Here is a 23,182-nt window from a genome sequence, read left to right as displayed (position 1 = left end):
TAAATACAATATATTCTCTTTCTGCAGCAGTCAGCACAAAAAGATAAATCCTCTGTACATACAGAGATAACATTGCTATTTTACTACTACTGTGAGCAAAAGATGTTATCTGTTAGTAAAATAGTAGATTAGTAGAATTAGGATAACATAATGGCAGCTAAGAGCCAGGACAGGAAGTAGAGTACATGGAGTGACTTAAAGAAATTATATCCAGAAAAACATCGACCCATTTTTGTAAAAAAATAAAAAATTACACAGAATACATCTAATACTCTGTATTTTGACCTACTATTGAGTTCAGCTTTGAGTATCTTAGATGATATGTATCTTATAATCCAAAATGTAATGAAACATTTTTTATTATGGACTGCTGTTCTGGTTCTGGCCAAGCTGCCAGTTCGGTTGATGTACTGATCCAAATCAATTAGTGTACGTGCACGGAGAGATCAAACTGAGACAACCCACAGCACGGGGTTAAACAGGATCTCTGCTTTATTTTCTGAAAACAGCATAATACATAGGTTTTACGACAGGGAGAGGTGGGAGGGGGGGTGAGTGAAAGATAAAGTATATCTTCCCTATTGGCTACAAACACTGTACTTTTTCTGTAACCTTCACAGCTCAGAGTAAATTCCTCCCCCCTCCCTCCTGGCTCGTGGGAGAAACCGTTACTTCTTTCTACTTTCTAACTGCTTGCTTGAGCTGAACGGAAACCTCTTTGTAACTGCTTGCTTGAGCTGAACGGAAACCACAAAGAAACACATGATAAAACACAAAGTAAGATTCTAGTTTATAGGTGTTGGCTGAATGCCTGGCCGCCATCTTAGCTAAACATAGTCCTCAACAAGCAAGTATCCATTTTGTATTAATAGTCCATAACAGTCCCCCCTTGGAAACTTGATTGTAGACTTTCCCTTCGCCTAGCGAATCCCCTGGGCATACCATTCGTATCCTCTTCACCCGCAGTGGCGACAACCTACCCCTTATAGGTAGGCTCCCGGTTGCTCGGACTTGTGGTAATACCCTGGGATTCATCTCACCCTATCTCAGCCAGGCATCATTGTGAGGAGGGGGAGCTGTGTTAAACGATGTTTCCTTCTGTCCTTCCTCATCGTAGAGGAGCATAATAGGTCGTTCATCAGTTTTCTTCATTCTTTTTGAAAAGCGGGTCACACAAATAAGAACGAGCTTAATCACTACATATATCACCAATATTATTAGGGCTACCTGTAATATTACTTGGACAATTCCCATGAGCCAACCCCCAATACCTTTTGACTGACTTTCGGTGTCGTTAGCTAATATACCTGTTCGGAGATCCTGTACAGTACGGTTGTTACAGGGCAGATCCTTTCCGTTCACAGCATCTACACCAATACACTGCACGTGGCTGTCTGTTTTTTGAATCATTGCAACCTGAGTGTATGTGTGGACTAAATGTCATACCTTTGGTTTGTACTTGGAGACAATAACAGTGTGTCCAGCTAGGAAAACATGTGACATTAGCCCAGTGTCCCTCTTGCCAAGGAGTAGAGCTATGATCTACCGAGGGTCCTGATCTGTTTATCATGAGCCATGGGGCATCTGCCCACCCTGCAACAGGTAAGGCTACTTCCCTGTCCTTGTTTGTACTGGATTTAACTTGGTGTATACTAGTGAAAAAGATGGTAGAATTAGACAGGTCAATCAGTTCAGAAAGGTCCAGGGGTATTGCAAAATAAGGCATACTGGTTGAACTCACGGGACTGTGGGTACAGATCCAACAATCTCTCAGAGTTTCAGTCTCCTTCAACCCCTGGACTAAAATTTGATGGTGCCGTATCAGTGAATTGTCCCATTCATCACCCAGTGGCGTGAATACTGCAGATATGCCCACTGTCAAAGTCATGATCAGTATGTGAATCCTCATGGCTTATGGTTCCTGGGACGGTGGGACAGCCTTCACTCTTTTACAATGTGAAGCGTGGATCCAGGTGAGTCTCCCTTCGAGTTTCACAGAGGTTGGGGTGGTCAGCAACACCTGGTAAGGTCCCTCGTATCGTGGTTCGAGGGTGCTTCTGACGTGTTTCTTGACCACCACCCACTCTCCAGGTTTGAGAGTGTGGCTTCCCTCCAGGGAGTTAGGATCTGGAATGGAAGAGAAAACTTGTGCATGTATATTAGACAATTGCTTGCTCAAGGCTATCACATATTTTGCAACAGATTCATAATGCATTTGTAACTGTTGTGGGAAATACTGTCCCATTCTTGGCCCTGTTCCAAATAAGATCTCATATGGGGTTAGTTTGTGTGGGGGCCTTGGTGTATGCCTAACTGAAAAGAGGGTTATAGGCAAACACTGAACCCAATTAAGCCCTGTCTCCCTGGTCATCTTCAGCATTTTAGATTTTAACACCCCGTTCAATCTTTCGACTTTGCCGCTGCTTTGGGGCCTGTATGGGGTATGATACGCCAGGTGTGACCCTACCATCTTCCAGACCTCTTGGGTTAGACTAGCAGTGAATGCTGGGCCCTGATCACTCTCAATGACCTCAGGTACTCCGAACCTACAGACAAGCTCCTGCATCAGTTTTTTTGCAGTAGTGGTTGCTGTCTGGTTTCGGACGGGGTAGGCTTCTGGCCACCCAGAGAACAAGTCTATCACTACTAGCACATATTGAAACCCTTGGCACATTGGCATCTGGATATGATCGATTTGTATCCTCTGAAAGGGATATAAGGCTTTCGGGAGACATTTTCTGGGAGTGGGCTCGGTTCTGCCGGGGTTACACTCTGCACAGATGAGACACGCTTGGGTATGTCTCACCAGGACAGGGGTTATCCCTGGGGCCACCCATATTTTGTCAATTAGTTCTTTCATGATGGTTTTGGATTGGTGGGTGGGCCCATGGGCCACTGAGGCTATTAGGGGATAAAGAGCTCTGGGTAGGCAGACTCTCTTTCCTTGTGTCCAGAGTCCAGATTCTTCTTCGAGGGCTGATTCTTTCAGCCAGATTTCCTTTTCCCTCGGAGTGGCCTGTTTCTGCATTTGTTTCAGTAGGTCCCATGTGATTTCTTCTTGTTCCAGGTCCTCCTGTGTTATCATAATCTGGTCTGACTGGACTCTTTCCTCTTTCACTGCTGCTTCCTTGGCCGCTTGGTCAGCTAGGGCGTTTCCTCTGGCCTCAGGGGTGTCAGCTCGAGTATGGGCCTTTACTTTGATCACTGCCACTTGGTTGGGCAGGAGTACTGCTGCCATTAGGGCTGCTACTGCTGCAGCATTCTTAATCGGGGTTCCTGCAGCTGTGATGTAATCCCGGGCCTTCCATATTAGTCCAAAGTCATGAACCACTCCAAAGGCATATCTAGAATCTGTGTAGATATTGGCGGTAGAGTCTTTTGCCAGTGAGGGCAATGAGTTCAGCTTCTTGTGCTGACTGGTCTGGGCGCAATTGTCTTGCACACAGCACTTCATGCTCACTTGTGACTGCCATGCCTGTATGGAACTTCCCCTTGTCATCGGCGTACCTTGAGCCGTCCACAAAGAGAATCCAATGAGGGTTTGTCAGAGGAGTGTCTTGGACTGATGGTGGTGTCCCTACTTCAGCTTCCATCATTGTGATGCAATCATGTTCTTGTTCCTTGTAAAGAGAGTCGGTTGAGGCCCATAGTTCTTCTTCCTGAAGATCCTCTTCAGCATGTAGATCAATAAAATCTTCAGAATCTCCATTATACTCCCCCCTTGGAAGAGGAAGGAGTGCAGCAGGATTTTACAGCCGGAAAGGAAGGTTGTAGTTCGGGATGCCAAGAGCAGGGGCAGATGCAATGGCGGCCTTCAATGACTGAAAAGCTTCTCCGGCCTCCATTGTCATCTGGAAAGGAGTAGCAGCATTGCGAGGTATACAGTCATATAAGGGCTGCATGAGGATAGAAGCATCAGAGATCCAGGGCCTGCAGTAGGAGATGAGTCCCAGAAAGGTTTGCAGCTGATGAGGAGTGTCCAGGAGTTGGATGTCAGAGATAGCCTTCTTCCTCGCCTCAGTTAGGTGCTTGTGACCTTGAGAGATGCAATGACCTAGGAAGACAACTTTGGGGAGACACAGTTGTAGTTTGGCTTGTGAGACTCGACATCCAGCAGAGGCTAAAAACTGGAGAAGTGAGACAGATTTGGTCATGCAGATTTGGGGAGAGACCGCACAGAGGAGAAGGTCATCCACATACTGGAGGAGTTCCACATCCGGGTGATCTGCTTGCCAGGGTTGCAGAACAGAGGACATAGCCTTGCTGAAGCAGGAAGGGCTGTTTTGAGCCCCTTGAGGCATAACAGTCCAGGTGTACTGTTTGCCTGCATGTGTGAAAGCAAAAAGAAACTGACATTTCTCATGTAAGGGAACAGAAAAGAATGCATTGGCCAGATCAATGACAGTAAAAGTTGTGGCAGTGGGTGGAATGCCAGCAAGGAGTGTGTGCGGATTGGGGACAATAGGTGTCTCAAGAACAGTAGCCTCATTGACAGCTCGGAGGTCCTGCACCATGCGGTACGTTGGAGGCTGTCCTTTCTCCCTTTTCTTCCGTACTGGGTAAAGGGGTGAGTTACAGGGAGAAGTAGTGATCTTGATTGCCCCATTCTGCAGGAGGGCCTGCACCTGGAGGGTAATAGCATCCTGTTGTGAGATAGAAAGCGGATATTACGCTTTGTATGGCAGAACCTTGGGATCCTTCAGGGTCACAGTGACCGGTGGGACATTGAGGCGTCCGATATCATGGGGTCCTTTGGTCCAGAGAGTATTGGGGATGAGGTGCAAAATGGTTTGCAGCGAATCCCCTTGTTCATATGAATCAGTGCAGAATTTTATTGTCAGACATCCAGCAGCCGTGGGTGTCACATAATTTGAGTGAAAACCACAAAGACCAAGAAGCAAGACAGTTTCTTATCAGAAAGAGGATCTTAAACTAACACAGCAGAAACTAACATTTCTGTGAAAAGAAAAAAGGTGGGGGTCAACTGATCCCCCGTAGCTGTCCTGCAATGTGGTGGAATGATCTGCTAATCTTGCTTTCGCCCATTTGTCTGTAATTGTTCTATAAAGAATTCTCCAGACTCATGATCCCGGGGGTCAAAGTTAGCACCTTTAAGTTCAGGGATGTGGATTTGATCCATTACCAGTGTGGAGTATTCACCTGTCTTGTTTTCCACTATACTTTGCAGGTCCGACCATGTGCACCCATAGGTTTGGTGCACTTGAGACAGTTTCCTGAAAAAGGGCATGGGATGGGTCTCAGGGTCAGGCAGTAAATTCACTATGGTGAATAACTGTTGTGGGGATTTGGATTCTGCAGCACCGTCTGCATCCCCCTGTTCTGCTTCATCAGGTTGCCCCCCTACCATTATAGGAGTAAGGGTGGCAGGTGAGTGTGGTAGCATGAATGTACCGTCCGGGTTAACCATGGGGTACAAGGTAGTGGCAAGGGTGACATAGGAGTGACGGGGGGGGGTCCGGACCGAATGATATTAAAGGTCCGTTCATGGGCGTTGCCTGGGGACAAGATGGCGCTGTAGCTAACACGGGAAGTGATGGGACGTGCCGGGGAGTAGTTACCAAGGTGTGGTTTTGTGGGTGGGGAGCCCCACAGTGAAGGCACGTATTTCGGGAGGAGGGATTCTGTTGACCACATGTTTTGCAGGTCCACCCACCTGCTTTCTTCCCGGCTCCATTTATAGGGTGTTGGCAAGTCATGTATCAATGCAACAACAGGTTTACAGAAATATCTCTGTCTTTTCTCATCCAAATTTTGTTCTCCCCCCCCGTCTGTTCAAATTCTTTACTACAGTCCAACCACACACGGACCATGTCTGTCAATTTATCATCTTCTAACTTCCCCCTCTTCTCGTTTAACAACACTTGCCAGGTGGCACTACAAAGGATGCCTCCTTTACAGACACTATAACTCTTCTCCAACTTAGTTAATCCTTTTATGAAACGTTTGCCTCTCCTGTCCGCCACGTACTGTTCAGGAGAACAGTAACCCTTCGGGACACTTTCCTCATTTCCCATCTTCTGAATCCTTCACCTTGTTCTGGACAACACAGAAACCTGATATAACACGTTGAGCCTAATGTCCTACACACTCTGGGTAGACACTGGCCGGTCTCCTCCCTTCTGTCGCCTCTCGGTCACAACACCAGGGTGACCGATTGAGACAGGCACTTTAGGAGACCTTTGGGTTTCTATCAGTCTGTGTTTCCGTTACAAAGGGTCGCACATTAAAAACAATAAACCACAATACATCAAGGAAGAACCCTTGCGTACTGTCTAATCGTCTCTCGCACCTACTGGAGCCGCCTAAAGACCTCTGTATAAAGTAATCACTGGACGTGAAGACCTTTGAGTCCCGGCAGCACACTCTGGGCTACCCCGAACCGCTCTCCACCCATCTGTGATCGTCCCCTTTATGGAGATTTGAGTCAGACGCCGGGCTGAACTCCGATACAGGCACACAGGAGAACTCCGTGTCTCAGTCAGTGATACTTGTCAACAGGGTCTTCACAACTTTATAGGCACAACACAGTACATCAAGACTTTAAAAAACATATGGGGTTCTTACTTTCATGCCCTCGAGGACGTCCCAGACTGCTTCCGCACCCCTCCCTCAGACGAACTCCAAGAGGCTACACCAGGGGACACTTTATAGGCAAGATGACTCAATTTTCTCACCTCATATCACGGGTTGCGATCCCGGTGTCCGTTAGTGCGCCTCTCCTCGTCTGGTCTCTGGGGGTACGGGAACAGAGGGTCCAATCCTCGAGCCCCACGATGGGCACCAAAATTGTTCTGGTTCTGGCCAAGCTGCCAGTTCGGTTGATGTACTGATCCAAATCAATTAGTGTACGTGCACGGAGAGATCAAACTGAGACAACCCACAGCACGGGGTTAAACAGGATCTCTGCTTTATTTTCTGAAAACAGCATAATACATAGGTTTTACGACAGGGAGAGGTGGGAGGGGGGGTGAGTGAAAGATAAAGTATATCTTCCCTATTGGCTACAAACACTGTACTTTTTCTGTAACCTTCACAGCTCAGAGTAAATTCCTCCCCCCTCCCTCCTGGCTCGTGGGAGAAACCGTTACTTCTTTCTACTTTCTAACTGCTTGCTTGAGCTGAACGGAAACCTCTTTGTAACTGCTTGCTTGAGCTGAACGGAAACCACAAAGAAACACATGATAAAACACAAAGTAAGATTCTAGTTTATAGGTGTTGGCTGAATGCCTGGCCGCCATCTTAGCTAAACATAGTCCTCAACAAGCAAGTATCCATTTTGTATTAATAGTCCATAACACTGCCAATTAGCCTATTCTACAGGTATGTGTAATCTGGAATACTAGAGACAAGAATTGGCACCTGTAATGACATGAAGAACTGATAATACTGTGCTAACATCTTCACTTTACTCATATACAGTATATAGCAGTGATGGCGAACCTATGGCACGGGTGCCAGAGGCGGCACTCAGAGCCCTCTATGTGGGCACCCGCACCCATGAAAAATTATGGTGTACCAATATGCTTTAGACTTTTCCTGCCATTCATCAGCACAGGGGGCACTATAAACAGCACAGGCAGCCCACTGAATGTAGGCTATTATAGCTATATGGTCAACCAATATTAACCGGACAGAATAATATCAAAAACATCGGACCCCCAAGGAGTCATGATAATCACCAAAAAAAATGAATAAAACTAACTTACATATGTATGAAGATCCAAAAAACTTTATTGTAAGTATATATAAACATATAAACAATACATACATATATAATAAAACAGGCAGCACAAGGCGGGACACACAGATGAGTAGCAGGACCCAAGGAGAGGCCGGGAGATCAGTGCACGAAATAACAGGGAAAAAAGAATGCTAGCTGAAAAAGCATATCTCAAAACCTCATAGCAGCAACGCCCCAAACAAAGTGCAAAGGAGGCGATTGTGGAGATTGAGGTTGGAATGAAAAGGACAAAGTATAAACATACCCTGACTGGTGCAAAGATCTCGGCCGACTCCTGACCCAACGCCGTTTCGCCAGTAGATCTGGCTTCTTCCGGAAGAAGCCAGATCTACTGGCGAAACGGCGTTGGGTCAGGAGTCGGCCGAGATCTTTGCACCAGTCAGGGTATGTTTATACTTTGTCCTTTTCATTCCAACCTCAATCTCCACAATCGCCTCCTTTGCACTTTGTTTGGGGCGTTGCTGCTATGAGGTTTTGAGATATGCTTTTTCAGCTAGCATTCTTTTTTCCCTGTTATTTTGTGCACTGATCTCCCAGCCTCTCCTTGGGTCCTGCTACTCATCTGTGTGTCCCGCCTTGTGCTGCCTGTTTTATTATATATGTATGTATTGTTTATATGTTTATATATACTTACAATAAAGTTTTTTGGATCTTCATACATATGTAAGTTAGTTTTATTCATTTTTTTGGTGATTATTATAGCTATATGATAAAGTACATGAAAGATATACTATATTGGTATTCAGGTTAAATTGCCGTGTTGGCACTTTGCAATAAATAAGTAGGTATTTGGTTGCAGTTTGGGCACTTGGTCTCTAAAAGGTTCACCATCACTGGTATATAGAGTAACATTAAATAAGGCTTAGAGATGGTTGTAATGTGAAGTACACATGCCCTAATTCGGTAGGATGAAATGCCCAAAAATATGTATGTGCAAAAACGCACAGATATTTAGGCAATATGATATGGCCTGCCTTTCTTTAGTGATGTTTGTGTTTATTCCTTATTCTAACATTTTTCTTTAATAAACAGTGACAAAATTACAAAATTATGAAATTCTCCACAGTTCATTCCTCCATGTTTGTCCCTAACCTATTTGCACAGTCTGTAACTAGTTGCTTCGTTGCTGGCACTTACACAGAGTGTAATACTGAATATATGCTGCATCCTATCGTGCAGAAATTCTCATTCTCTTTACATCCATTATAATTTCATTTTAGGCCATTTTGCTAAACGAAAAAGGACTGCTCTGTGGTTTACCGTCTCCCTGCTTGTGGTGTCTCTTTTTATACTGACTATTGGCCTGACAGCAACCACAAGAACAGAAAATATAACAGTTGGAGGTTATTATCCAGGTATAATTGTAAGTATGCTTCTTGCTTCCTATACCTATATTTACTCATATAATAAATGACTATTTCTAATGTCGCTGTTACTAAGACATAAAATAAGTGTCAGTTCAGCTAGCTAAGGCTACAAACAAATATGTGTTGTGAACTCCAGCAGCCTGTTCTGGCAGAGAAACAGACTGCCAGAGTTTTCAATATCCAGTATAGCCAGATAGGGCAGTGCACCACTGGATCCCCTTTTACTATGATAGGATCTGGCTGCCTTCGGCATAAATGCCAGCATTTGGACAGACAAAAAGTTAGCTTTCCGACATAAATGTCGGCTTTCAGATGGACAATACTTCCTATTGCAGAACACATTACAGTATTTTTTGCCCCATAAGACGCACCGGCCCATAAGACGCACCTAGATTTTAGAGGAGGACAATAAGAAAAAAATATTTTTCATTACCCCTCAGGTCAGACCACCAATCAGACCCCCAATGTTAATCAGACCTCAGCTGAGAGAGCCTTCACCACTTCCCGGTCCTCCGGTACTAATGAGAGTTTCCATAATGGAAGCGCTTCATTAGTATTCGCCCCATAAGACACAGGGGCATTTTCCCCCACTTTGGGGGGGGAGAAATGCGTCTTATGGGGCAAAAAATACGGTTATCTGTCTGAAAGCCGACATTTATGCTGGAAAGCGGCCAGATCCCATTGTAGTCAAATGATATCTAGCCCTATATGGCTATGCCGGATACGGTGAACTCTGGTAGTCTCTTCCTCTGCCAGAAAAGACTGCTGGAGTTTACAACACATATGTGAATTTAGCCTATAGAAAGACTATTAAACCTAAGATATTCAAAAATACAAGTTATAAAATATAGAAGAACAATAAAAGTGTAGAAGCATATCAACTTTCTGAAAATGATCAGGTTTGAATTTACTATGAACTAGAGATTTACTATGAACTAGAGGATAAAATGGCACAAAGGGCTTTTCGTAGAGTGGGATAATTGGGTTACAGTGGTGGAAGGGTACAAACTCTATGCGCTCACATGCACTGGTTGCTCTAAACAGGCACAACCCTAGTGTTGGCGTTGTATAAGGTGGTGTGTCTACTGGCAGCAGCCATTTCCAATGCTGGGACGGGGGTATACACCCAAAACATCCCATGAAAGCAGGGTTTTCAACCAGAATTTTTCTAGACAACCTATCCAAAAATCACAGACAACCAACATTTTTTACGGACAAATTGGAAAACCATAATAAATGATAAAGATTATAAGTAATCCATGTCTATAGCTCAATATACTGATGAGAACTCATTACCAGCATTTACTGCAAGCTGTAAAATGATGATAACTACGACCAAAATCATCTAGACAATTACCACCACCCTAAGAAAAATCATGGACAGATTTTTTTTGTCACTGACACAGGAAAAAAGTCACAGATTTTTACAAACTGTCCAGAAATTTCTGGATGGTTGGCAACCCTGCATGGAAGGTGAAGTAGTTCACGAAGAAATGGTGTTTCAGGGGAGCTTGCTGGAATCATGATAATTAGGGTGGAGATAAATCATTTGAATTGTCATTATTTAAGCTTCATGTTTTGGCACTGGGCCTTCCTCTTCCCACTGACAAAATGTGTAGCCTAAATAAAGACAATTCAGATGATTCATGCTCACCCTAAGTGTCATGATTCCAGCAATTGTCTCTGAAAGTGAATTTTTTTTCTTCAACTACAGATTTACTACAGGGAGTCTCACACTGTATGGTAAATCTGGTGCATTTCTACATAAAAAGACAACTTTTTTTGATCTTACTTTCTTTCAGATTTTGACACTAGACATTTTGACACATTTTGGTGCAAAAAAGGTCGCATTTTAGGCCATGCTCCTTTCCCATTAAGCCACACCCTTCCCTGCTAACCCACACTCCCTTGTTGAGCAAGGCCAAAAAAAAAGAGGCTTGCTACATTTTGTGCTAAAATGTGTCAAAGTTGTAGACAGATTTGAGGCATAGAGATTCTAGGCCTATATTTTACCTGTATCGATCACTTAGTAATTTTTTTTCTTTGTCTCCTGACATCAGCTTGGCTTTGGATCCTTCTTAGGCGTAATTGGAATTCATCTTGTTGAAAACAGAAAACAAATGGTATGTGTAATGTGTTTTTTTTTATTATTTCTCATTTTAAATGTAAGAGAGGTATTGAGTAATGGTTGAAAGTATTGTGCCACGAAAGGGAACCTCATGTCTTCCAGGATATTACTTCGCAGATGTTTTTTTTAATAGTATTTTAATATATATGTAGATTTATAACAAGGTTCTATAGAATACATATTTTTATTTAGATCTCTTATTCTTGAAGAATAAAAGGGCTTATCAATAGCATGTTTGCAGCAGAGAAAGCCTGAAAGACAGTAAAAAAAAAAACTATCCGTGCAATGGGCCTTGGTGAGGGAAGGGGGGGCTATAAGGAGGCTGTGCAGAAAAAGGCTGACATATCGATGGTGGTAATTTAAAAAAATTATATCGAAAAGCCCTCTAATTTCTTTAAGAATAAGGGTTCTAAATTCAAAATACTATATACATGGATCAGCCATAATTTATAATAATATTGTGTTAGATGTGATCTGTTGAGGCATGGACTTCACAAGACTTCTGAAGGGGTACTGTGGTATCTGGCACCAAGATGTTAGCAGCAGATCCTTTAGGTGGCAAAGTGGGCCCTCCAAAAGAAGTGTCTTTACAGTCGATTGCTCAAATTCTTGATCAGATTGAGATCTGGGGAATTTGGAGGCCAAACCATTCCTGAACACATTTCGGGCACATTATTCTACTGAAAAAGACCACTACCATTAGGGAATACTGTTTCTATGAAGGTGCGACAATGTTTACTTAGGTGTAACATGATCAAAGTACAATCCACATAAATGCCAGTGTCACAGCGTGGTGTGAGAGGTAAACCCCACACCGAACACAGGAGGGAAGGAAAGAGGTATTAGGCTTGGAAACTAGGGAAAGAGGAAAGGTCATCACCTAGATGCTTGATGGGTTAAGAGATAGAGGGAGCTCCCTCCCCCATCGAGAGCTGCGCTGCTATGGCAGCGTCCCGATGGTTACCATGGCAACCGGACGCCTTCACAGGCATCCGGCTTGCCTTGGTATAGCTAATCAGGCTCCTGCTAAAGGCAGGAGCCTGATCAGGCTTACTGTGAGAGACAATGCACTGCAGTACACTATATACAGTGTACTGCAGTGTATTGTTAACCATCAGAACCACTGGATCTTCAAGAATCAAGTGGGTCTGGGTAAAAAAAATGTGAAAAAAGTAAAATAATCAAATTTCTTCTTATAGCCACACATTTATAATTGATAAATAAAATAAAAATAACATACACTACACATGTTTGGTATCATTGTGTCTGTAACAACCTGATCTATAAAAGGATCACGTTACTTTCCCCCAGGGCCCTTTCTTGGACCGGGCGGGCTGGGTGGCCGCCCGGGGCGCTGTCAGAAGGGGGGGGGGGCGCTGCCGCGGCGGCAGGGCACAGCAGGAGATGGAAGCGCTCACTCATCTCTATAGTCATCTGTATCGCCGTCCTCAGGACGGTCGGTGATACAAATATCAGTGCTGCGGCAGCTGGCAGGGGAGAGAGAGGTGTGTCCCCTCCCTGATCCTCTGATAGGCTGCCGGCCTAGTGCTGGCAGCCTATCAGAGGCCGGTGAAGTCATCGCGCCACCTGAGCCAGCATGGGACACAGGCCGGAGGAGGCCTGCATCGCATCCTGGAGGAGGTAAGTATAAGTTTTTAAAAAAAATATATATGTACAAATTATAATAACGGCACATAAGGGGGTCTGCTGGCACATAAGGGGGGCAACTGGGCTGGCACAAACATAAGGGGGACTACTGGCTCATAAGGGGGCTGCTGGCACATAAGAGGGGCTGCTGGCACATAAGGGGGGCTACTGGCACATAAGGGGGACTACTAGCACATAAGTGGGACTACTGGCACATAAGGGGGGCTACTGGCACATAAGGGGGGCTACTGGCACATAAGGGGGGCTGCTGGCACATAAGGGGGCTACTGGCACAGAAGGGGGGCTATTGGCACATAAAGGAGGCTACTGGAACATAAGGGGGGCTCCTGGCACATAAGGGGGGCTACTGGCACTTGATAGTGGGGGTGACTGGCACATAAGGAGGCAACTGGCACATAAGAGGGCTACTGGCACATAAGGGGGGCTACTGGCACATGATAGGAGGCTACTGGCACATAAGGGGGGCTACTGGCACTAGATAGGGCGGGTGACTGGCACATAAGAGGGCTACTAGCACATAAGGGGGGCTACTGGCACGTAAGGGGGGCTACTGGCACATAAGGGTGGCTACTGGCACATGATAGGGGGCTACTGGCACATAATAGGGGGCTACTGGCACATAAGGGGGGCAACTGGCACATAAGGGTGCTACTGGCACATGATAGGGGGGGCACTCTGGCTACTAGCACATGATGGTGGAGGGCTCTTACTACTGGCACATGATTGGGGGCATCTATGGGGGCACATCTTACTGGCACATGATTAGGGGGCATCTATGGGGGCACATGTTACTGGCACATTATTGGGTGGCACTATAGGGGCATCTACTGAGGCTAAAAAGAAGGGGTATTTTATATGGGGGGCTCTGTATAGGGGCATTTTATACTGGGACACATTATGGTGGGTACTATGGGGAAGGGGGGAGAGGAGCACTATGGGGTCATCTACGGGGGCACTAAGAAGGGGTATTTTATATTGGCACATTATGGGAACATTAGCTTAACTGGGGGCATTACAAGGGGGTATGTTTTGCACATTATAAGGAGAATTATTTCTACTGGGGGGGCATTATGGTGGGCTTTATTACTCCCCCATGGTATGAGCCCCTAGTAGCAGCAGTAGCCTCTCCCTGCTCTGCTATCCCTCTGACCCTTCTCCAAATCCTTTTTATGAAATCTTTCTCATTAGGATAAAGCACAACATCAGCTCCGCCGAGCATCCCCGGCCAAAGTGTGGAAGTGGTGTCCGAGATCCCTAAGGGCCTAGCCAAGTAACTAAGTTTTCATGTGGAATATGTTTATGTTATACACATATAGCCTACACTGTGCCACACAATATACAGTATACCGCTACACTGTGCCACACAATATACAGTATACCTCTACACTGTGTAGGGGTTATACTGTTTATTGTACAGCATGGCACAGAGGTTATATTGTCCGGCATGGTGTAACCTCCATACATTTATGTACAGTATACAGTAATCCGCCTTGCCATCTATGCTTTGAATCTGGTTTTATATGTTACTTGGTTTTTGTACATTTACTTGCGTGTGCTAGTTGAGATCTGCTGTGATTGGGTTTTAGTTAGTTATTAAATGCTAACATGACAGTTTTTTGGTTTTGCACATTATTGATGATTGTATTTCATGACTACTCTTCTAAGAGTATTGCCTTCCTTTATACTGCAGTTCTCCTGTACCACTCTGCCTGCGACTTTTAGCAGTTTAAGCAGTAATTTATTATTTTCTTTTGCTCTCAATAAATCTTGTGTTAAGCATAAAAAAATATATATATATATGGTGAGACGGTTGCAAGTACTCTTCTGATATGATTTCATCGAGCAGTTTTGATGGGGGGGCAGTTTTTTTGACACTCGCCCTGAGAGAAATTTTACCTAGAAACTGCACTGCTTTCCCCGCACAGTGAACGCCATAAAAAAAAGAGAAAAACTATGATGGAATTAAAATTTTTCCCACCTCACTTCCCAAAACAGGTATTAAAAGTGATCAAAAAAGTCATATGTTACCCAAAATAGTACCAATCAAACCGTCACCTCATCCCCCAAAAAAATGAGCCCCTACATGAGACAATCGTCCAAAAAATGAATATAATATGGCCTTCAGAACATGGAGACATAACCACATATTTTTTTTTTCTGAAATGCTTTTATTGTGTAAAGCCAAAATAAATAAAAAAAATAGACAATTTAGGTATCGCTGCGTCCGTAACAACTTGCTCTTTAAAAATATCACACACGCTTCCCCCAAAAGGTAAATGCCATAAAAAAATAAGTGTGCCAAAACAACCAATTTTATAAAGTGTAATATTGAATGATCAAAAAATATTATGTACCCAAAATTGGGACCAATAAATAGGTCAACTCTTCCTGCAAAAAATGAGCCCCTGCACAAGACAATCGGCAGAAAAATAGAAAAAATATGTCTTTCAGAAAATGCTTTATTATGTAAAACTGAAACAAACAAAGAAAGTAGACATATTTGATATCATCACGTCCATAACAACCTGCTCTATAAAAATAGCACATGATCTAACATGTCAGATGAACAGTGTAAAAAACAAAAAATAAAAACTGTGCCAGAACAGCCATTTTTGCTTACCTTGCCTAACAATAAATGTAATATAAAGCGATCAAAAAGTCATATGTACCCCAAAATAGTACCAATAAAACCATCATCTCATCCTGCAAAATATGAGCCCCTACATAAGACAATCGCCCCAAAAAATAAAAAAATGTCTTTCAGAAAAAGGATACACTAAAACATGACATTTTTTTCAAAAATGCTTTCATTGTGTAAAACATATTTTTTTATTTTAAGTACACATATTAGGTATCGCTGCATTTGTAACGACCTGCTCTATAAAAATATCACATGGTCTAGCCCCTCAGGTAAATGGCGTAAAATAAAATAAAAACGGTGTCAAAACAACCAATTTTTTAGTCACCTTGACCCATAAAGAGTCATATTGAATGATTCAAGAATCATATGTTCCCAAAAATGGTACCTATAAAAACATAAACTCAATGCAAAAAATGACCCTGTGCACAAAATGATTAGCAGAAAAAATATATATATATATAGCTTTCAGAAAATGGTGACACAAAAAAAACATGATTTGTTTTGTTTGGCCAGGGATGTCATGTGATCACTCCTCTGGAGATGCTTGCTGTGATGCATGATGGGATTTTTACTTTAACTTTGAAGCTGCTCCACCCACACAGCCTCTCATCAATGAGAGCATGCTATGCTGAACACATTAGAAAAATGATATGTACACAGTATATCTCTCATTATACAAATACCTCGTGGCTTTAGTTATTATCTGGGACCCTTTATTTTTATTTTTTTATGCGTATAGTGGCCAACTCCTTTAAGAACTAGTTTTATTCTCCTCTAATTAAAAACAGCTTTGGAGTGATGGGAGGATAGCTCAACGAACATGGGGCAGACACCCCCACCAAATGTACAATGCTAAGAACAAAGCATAAAACTGGGAGACGAATGGAAGAAATACCTGTAGCTGGCTCACATATAACTTATCTGGGCGTTAAAATAGGGAATACTCTAGAGTCAATATACAGATTAAATTATGGCACACTGATAGCGAAGATAATAAGGGCATTACGAAGATGTTATTCTCGTCAAGGGAAAAATAATCAAAAGGTAGTTGTAAAGTCAAAATCGCTATCACTGAGACCAACTACCTAAAACATAACTTTTATTGGAAATCATTAAATAAGAGGAGTCCCTGCCAGGGGGACAAATAGACATGGACAAACACAGAAAAAGAGCTCACTGAGAACCAGGCAGAGGACTGATGCTGACGGAGGAGGGTAGGGGCAACACGTATGGTTCCCTAATGTCTGTCCCTAGGGTGTCCCTCAAAACTATCCTCAGCCCAGAGATGCACCTGGATGGTAGGAGCACTCTGTCCACGTGCCTCAAAGGCCTGTCCTTATAACGCCCTTGCTAGAGGTATATTAACCCATATGGATGCCTGGGTCCTTGTATACACTAATTGAAACATAATATATACATACAAAACTTAATAACACATTACTTGTCCCGACGCGTTTCCCCTTATAATTCTAAGGTTCGTCAGGGGACACAAGTATAGACATGTGTGTCACAGATACACAGCACTTACAAAACCAAAACCAAAAAACTGGACAGCCCTCAAGCCAGTACTAGTCAATGAGGGAACACAGAATATACGTGTAACCAATAGGCGGAGATGAAAAAAAACAGTATGATACTTATCTGGCGATGAACATCCACTCACGGACCAATGGTGCCTGGCTTGAGGGGCTCCAGGGGGCACAAAATGATGAGGCTCCAACTAGTTCATTCAAACACACTTACTTTTAAACCCCATCTGGGGCGGTCCTTAGTTCGTTTAGCCAATCCTAGACTGTGCAGCCAATCATGTGACCTGGCCAAAACATATGTTAATTGGCCCACGTCGTCCCCAGATACGGATTATGTCACATAATCATGTCTTACAGCTCCCAAGTGTGTGGGTAGCTGTTGGGATCATATTCTATAACAATAAGGCAGTAGGATGCTGCCTATGAGGGGAGAGGGATATCGTTATATGGGTGAAACGCACGCCAAATGGCAAGATGGCAGTGCGTTCCACCAGGATCCAATGATGAATCTAGGCACAGCTGTATACGTCATAGGGGAGCGCCGGATCGCAGGGGGCGTGTCCGTGCGTTCCACCATCCCTAAGTGTTAATGCCGCCCCTAACGGCTGTCACGGAGTGCAGGTATCTTATGGTAGTTCGCGGCCACTGGGATTGTAAGCCTCATCAGGCCATGGGATGCATGACAGCAGGCGGCCTGTACAGATAAAGTATTGCCGCTGGAACGCACGCCCATCAACAAGATGGCCGTGCGTTCCAGATCGTGGAATCAACCCTGCAACCGCCCATCGACGACAGGGGGCGTGTGTAAGATGACCTTGCGTTCCAAAGTGCGGTTCACCGCTGTCCTAAGTCGCCTGCCTCCCAGTGTAGGGATGTACTGACAGAGCCAGATATATTTTATAATACACAGAGCCGGGCATATTTAAGAAAGTGCATAGATATAAGTGCACAGACAAATTTATACTGTACAAAGCCGGACATATTTTACATAGTGCATGGATGTAAGTGTACTGACAGAGTCATGTCTTATCAAGCACAAAGCCAGACTGATACAGTGCATACATGTCACCTTGCAGACAATTATCCCAAATCTTACTCCACTCAATCTGGGTCAAGGGCTGCGATGGAGCGCATATTCACCCTATGGTACCACCTCAGTGTCTCAAACAATCAATCAATCACGAGCTGCTACAGTGGCTCCATAGGGGTGTCGTGTTTTTGAGTGTGCTAGAACCGCCACACTGTATTTACCATACAAAAGATACCATAGTAGATGGAAAAATGGGTGCTAAAATATGCGGCTACCCTAACAATAATGAACTGACACTTCATGTGTCGATGTAGGGTTCTATCAATAAAAGAGGATCAGGATTCGAATAATAGGGGTTACCCCCTTGGATCAGAGAGTATAGTGAACTACAGAAAGCATGAAAAAGTTAGTTTTTCATTCAGGCCTCCTGGTGATTGTGAACGGAACCGATAGATCCATTCAGTTTCTTTCTGAAGGATCCTACGGTCCCAATCACCCTTCCTGGGGGATGGTCTTATCACTTCCAGTGCTGAGAATTTAAGTGATCTCGGATCACCATTGTGGATTTCCCACATATGGTTTGCTACAGGGGTATCCTTTTTTTTTTTATATAATTAATATGCTCTAAAATACGTCTCCGGAATTCCCTATATGTTTTTCCCACGTAGTCCCTTGGACATGTGCACTGGGCAAGATAGACCCCCCCTTGCTTCTGCAATTAATGAAGTCTCTGATAACATTGTTTTTACCAGTGAGCAAGCAGATGTTGGTTTTAATGGTATTCAGATGGCTACAAGCCATACAGGCCCCGCACCGAAACATGCCCAGTGGTTTTCGGTCTAGCCATGTACCTTCTGGGACTGGTCGCGAGTAGTGACTGTGAACCAAACGGTCACGAAGGAATCTACCCCACCTGAAGGTGATACTAGGGCGGGAGGGGAGTATATATGCCACACCAGGGTCCATCAGGAGGATGGGCCAATACTTGCTGATGATATCCCTAATCTCCTGATTCCTAGTGTCAAAGGTGGAGATTATCCTGATGATCTCCCCATCTTTCCCCCTAGGTTCCCTTGGTACCAAAAGGGTGTTGCGTTCACATGAGGCCGCATTCTGAAATGCGTCTCTCAGGACGTGTTGTGGATAGCCCCTTGTTCTGAAACGATTTTGTAATATCCTCGATTCTAGGTGGAAGCTCTTTGGGTCCGAACAATTTCTCCTCATTCGCAGATATTGACCACAGGGGATACCTATTTTCAGATTGGTGGGGTGATGGCTGTCCCAGTGGAGTAGACTGTTTGTGGCGGTGGTCTTCCTGAAAGTGGAGGTGACAAGCTTGTCTCCGGCTTTGGTGACCCTGATGTCAAGGAATGTCAAAGACTCTGTATGGAATTCAAACGAGAAGGAGAGTCCCAACTCATTTGTATTCAGAGTTTTAACAAATAGTTCAAACTCATCGGCACCCCCATTCCAGATAATAAAAACATCGTCAATATATCGTGTCCAAAAGACAATCTTGTCACCCCACCAGGTATGTACATCAGGGAAGACCACTCTATCCTCCCACCAGCCCAGGAGGAGGTTCGCATAAGTCGGGGCACATAGGCTCCCCATTGCGGTCCCCCTGAGCTGGTGGAAGAACTGCGCATCAAAGAGGAAGAAATTATGAGTTAAAACGAACTCAAGAAGGGTCACCACAAAATTATTGTGTGGACTGTGACAGACTGCCCTGGTTTTAAGAAAATCGGTTGCCGCCATCAGACCCTTCACATGGGGAATGGAGCTATAGAGGGACTCAACATCAATGCTCGCAAGTGAGCACGATGTTTCGATGTTAATAGTCTCAATTTTCCACAAAAAGTCCATGGTATCCCTTGTGTAGGACGGGAGAGCGGATACAAAGCCCTTAAGCACTTGATCAATGTAAATACCGCTATTTTGTGTGATTGAACTCACCCCAGACACTATAGGGCGGCCCTTAAGAGGTGAAACGCCCTTATGTATTTTGGGTAATCCATAGAAGGTAGCTGTCTGGGGTGTGTTCGGTAGCAGAAAGCGATATTCCGTGTCGTTAATGACTTTCTTGGAAAGTCCATCATTCAATATGGACGTAAGCTCGCTCGTGAAGATGTCTGTAGGGTCTGATGGCAGCACCCGGTAGCAAAATTTAACAGACGTTCACACATCTGTTTATATTGTAGGTGTCCCATGATCACAAGGTTACCGGGTTGCAGGGTTGATTCCACGATCTGGAACGTACGGCCATCTTGTTGATGGGCGTGCGTTCCAGCGGCAATACTTTATCTGTACAGGCTGCCTGCTGTCATGCATCCCATGGCCTCATGAGGCTTGCAATCCCAGTGGCCACGAACTACCATAAGATACCTGCACTCTGTGACAGAGGTTAGGGGCGGCATTAACACTTAGGGATGGTGGAACGCACGGACACACCCCCTGCAATCCGGCGCTCCCCTATGACGCGTACAGCTGTGCCTAGATTCATCATTGGATCCTGGTGGAACGCACGGCTATCTTGCCATTTGGCGTGCGTTCCACCCATATAACGATATCCCTCTTCACTCATAGGCAGCATCCTACTGCCTTATTACACTGCGTGCAGAATTATTAGGCAAATGAGTATTTTGACCACATCATCCTCTTTATGCATGTTGTCTTACTCCAAGCTGTATAGGCTCGAAAGCCTACTACCAATTAAGCATATTAAGTGATGTGCATCTCTGTAATGAGAAGGGGTGTGGTCTAATGACATCAACACCCTATATCAGGTGTGCATAATTATTAGGCAAATTCCTTTCATTTGGCAAAATGGGTCAAAAGAAGGACTTGACAGGCTCAGAAAAGTCAAAAATAGTGAGATATCTTGCAGAGGGATGCAGCACTCTTAAAATTGCAAAGCTTCTGAAGCGTGATCACCGAACAATCAAGCGTTTCATTCAAAATAGTCAACAGGGTCGCAAGAAGCGTGTGGAAAAACCAAGGCGCAAAATAACTGCCCATGAACTGAGAAAAGTCAAGCGTGCAGCTGCCAAAATGCCACTTGCCACCAGTTTGGCCATATTTCAGGGCTGCAACATCACTGGAGTGCCCAAAAGCACAAGGTGTGCAATACTCAGAGACATGGCCAAGGTAAGAAAGGCTGAAAGACGACCACCACTGAACAAGACACACAAGCTGAAACGTCAAGACTGGGCCAAGAAATATCTCAAGACTGATTTTTCTAAGGTTTTATGGACTGATGAAATGAGAGTGAGTCTTGATGGGCCAGATGGATGGGCCCGTGGCTGGATTGGTAAAGGGCAGAGAGCTCCAGTCCGACTCAGACGCCAGCAAGGTGGAGGTGGAGTACTGGTTTGGGCTGGTATCATCAAAGATGAACTTGTGGGGCCTTTTCGGGTTGAGGATGGAGTCAAACTCAACTCCCAGTCCTACTGCCAGTTTCTGGAAGACACCTTCTTCAAGCAGTGGTACAGGAAGAAGTCTGCATCCTTCAAGAAAAACATGATTTTCATGCAGGACAATGCTCCATCACATGCGTCCAAGTACTCCACAGCGTGGCTGGCAAGAAAGGGTATAAAAGAAGAAAATCTAATGACATGGCCTCCTTGTTCACCTGATCTGAACCCCATTGAGAACCTGTGGTCCATCATCAAATGTGAGATTTACAAGGAGGGAAAACAGTACACCTCTCTGAACAGTGTCTGGGAGGCTGTGGTTGCTGCTGCACGCAATGTTGATGGTGAACAGATCAAAACACTGACAGAATCCATGGATGGCAGGCTTTTGAGTGTCCTTGCAAAGAAAGGTGGCTATATTGGTCACTGATTTGTTTTTGTTTTGTTTTTGAATGTCAGAAATGTATATTTGTGAATGTTGAGATGTTATATTGGTTTCACTGGTAAAAATAAATAATTGAAATGGGTATATATTTGTTTTTTGTTAAGTTGCCTAATAATTATGCACAGTAATAGTCACCTGCACACACAGATATCCCCCTAAAATAGCTAAAACTAAAAACAAACTAAAAACTACTTCCAAAAATATTCAGCTTTGATATTAATGAGTTTTTTTGGTTCATTGAGAACACGGTTGTTGTTCAATAATAAAATTAATCCTCAAAAATACAACTTGCCTAATAATTCTGCACTCCCTGTATTATAGAATATGATCCCAACAGCTACCCACACACTTGGGAGCTGTAAGACATGATTATGTGACATAATCCGTATCTGGGGACGACGTGGGCCAATTAACATATGTTTTGGCCAGGTCACATGATTGGCTGCACAGTCTAGGATTGGCTAAACGAACTAAGGACCGCCCCAGATGGGGTTTAAAAGTAAGTGTGTTTGAATGAACTAGTTGGAGCCTCATCATTTTGTGCCCCCTGGAGCCCCTCAAGCCAGGCACCATTGGTCCGTGAGTGGATGTTCATCGCCAGATAAGTATCATACTGTTTCTTTTTATCTCCGCCTATTGGTTACACGTATATTCTGTGTTCCCTCATTGACTAGTACTGGCTTGAGGGCTCTCCAGTTTTTTGGTTTAGGTTTTGTAAGTGCTGTGTATCTGTGACACACATGTCTATACTTGTGTCCCCTGACGAACCTTAGAATTATAAGGGGAAACGCGTCGGGACAAGTAATGTGTTATTAAGTTTTGTATGTGTATCTTATGTAGCAATTAGTGTATACAAGGACCCAGGCATCCATATGGGTTAATATACCTCTAGCAAGGGCGTTATAAGGACAGGCAGTTGAGGCACGTGGACAGAGTGCTCCTACCATCCAGGTGCATCTCTGGGCTGAGGATAGTTTTGAGGGACACCCTAGGGACAGACATTAGGGACCCATACGTGTTGCCCCTACCCTCCTCCGTCAGCATCAGTCCTCTGCCTGGTTCTCAGTGAGCTCTTTTTCTTTGTTTGTCCATGTCTATTTGTCCCCCTGGCAGGGACTCTTATTTAATGATTTCCAATAAAAGTTATGTTTTAGGTAGTTGGTCTCAGTGATAGCCTTTACGAAGATGGCATGATCTTC

General features: G+C 44.1%; 1 protein-coding gene across 1 annotated transcript in view; it reads left to right on the top strand.

Moving 5' to 3' along the window:
- TMEM255B (transmembrane protein 255B) overlaps nt 1-23,182 on the top strand; it is a 97,404-nt gene that overhangs the window by 5,419 nt on the left and 68,803 nt on the right. The window contains exons 3-4 of the mRNA XM_040422315.1: nt 8,983-9,125; nt 11,190-11,252. Coding sequence (XP_040278249.1) covers nt 8,983-9,125; nt 11,190-11,252 — 206 coding nt within the window. The remainder of the gene's footprint in view (nt 1-8,982; nt 9,126-11,189; nt 11,253-23,182) is intronic.

Source organism: Bufo bufo, chromosome 3 (genome assembly GCF_905171765.1).
Source record: "Bufo bufo chromosome 3, aBufBuf1.1, whole genome shotgun sequence".
In the NCBI taxonomy this organism is placed as follows: Eukaryota; Metazoa; Chordata; class Amphibia; order Anura; family Bufonidae; genus Bufo; species Bufo bufo.
Note: the sequence above shows the minus strand (reverse complement) of the source record. Positions and strands in the feature narration are given on the sequence as shown.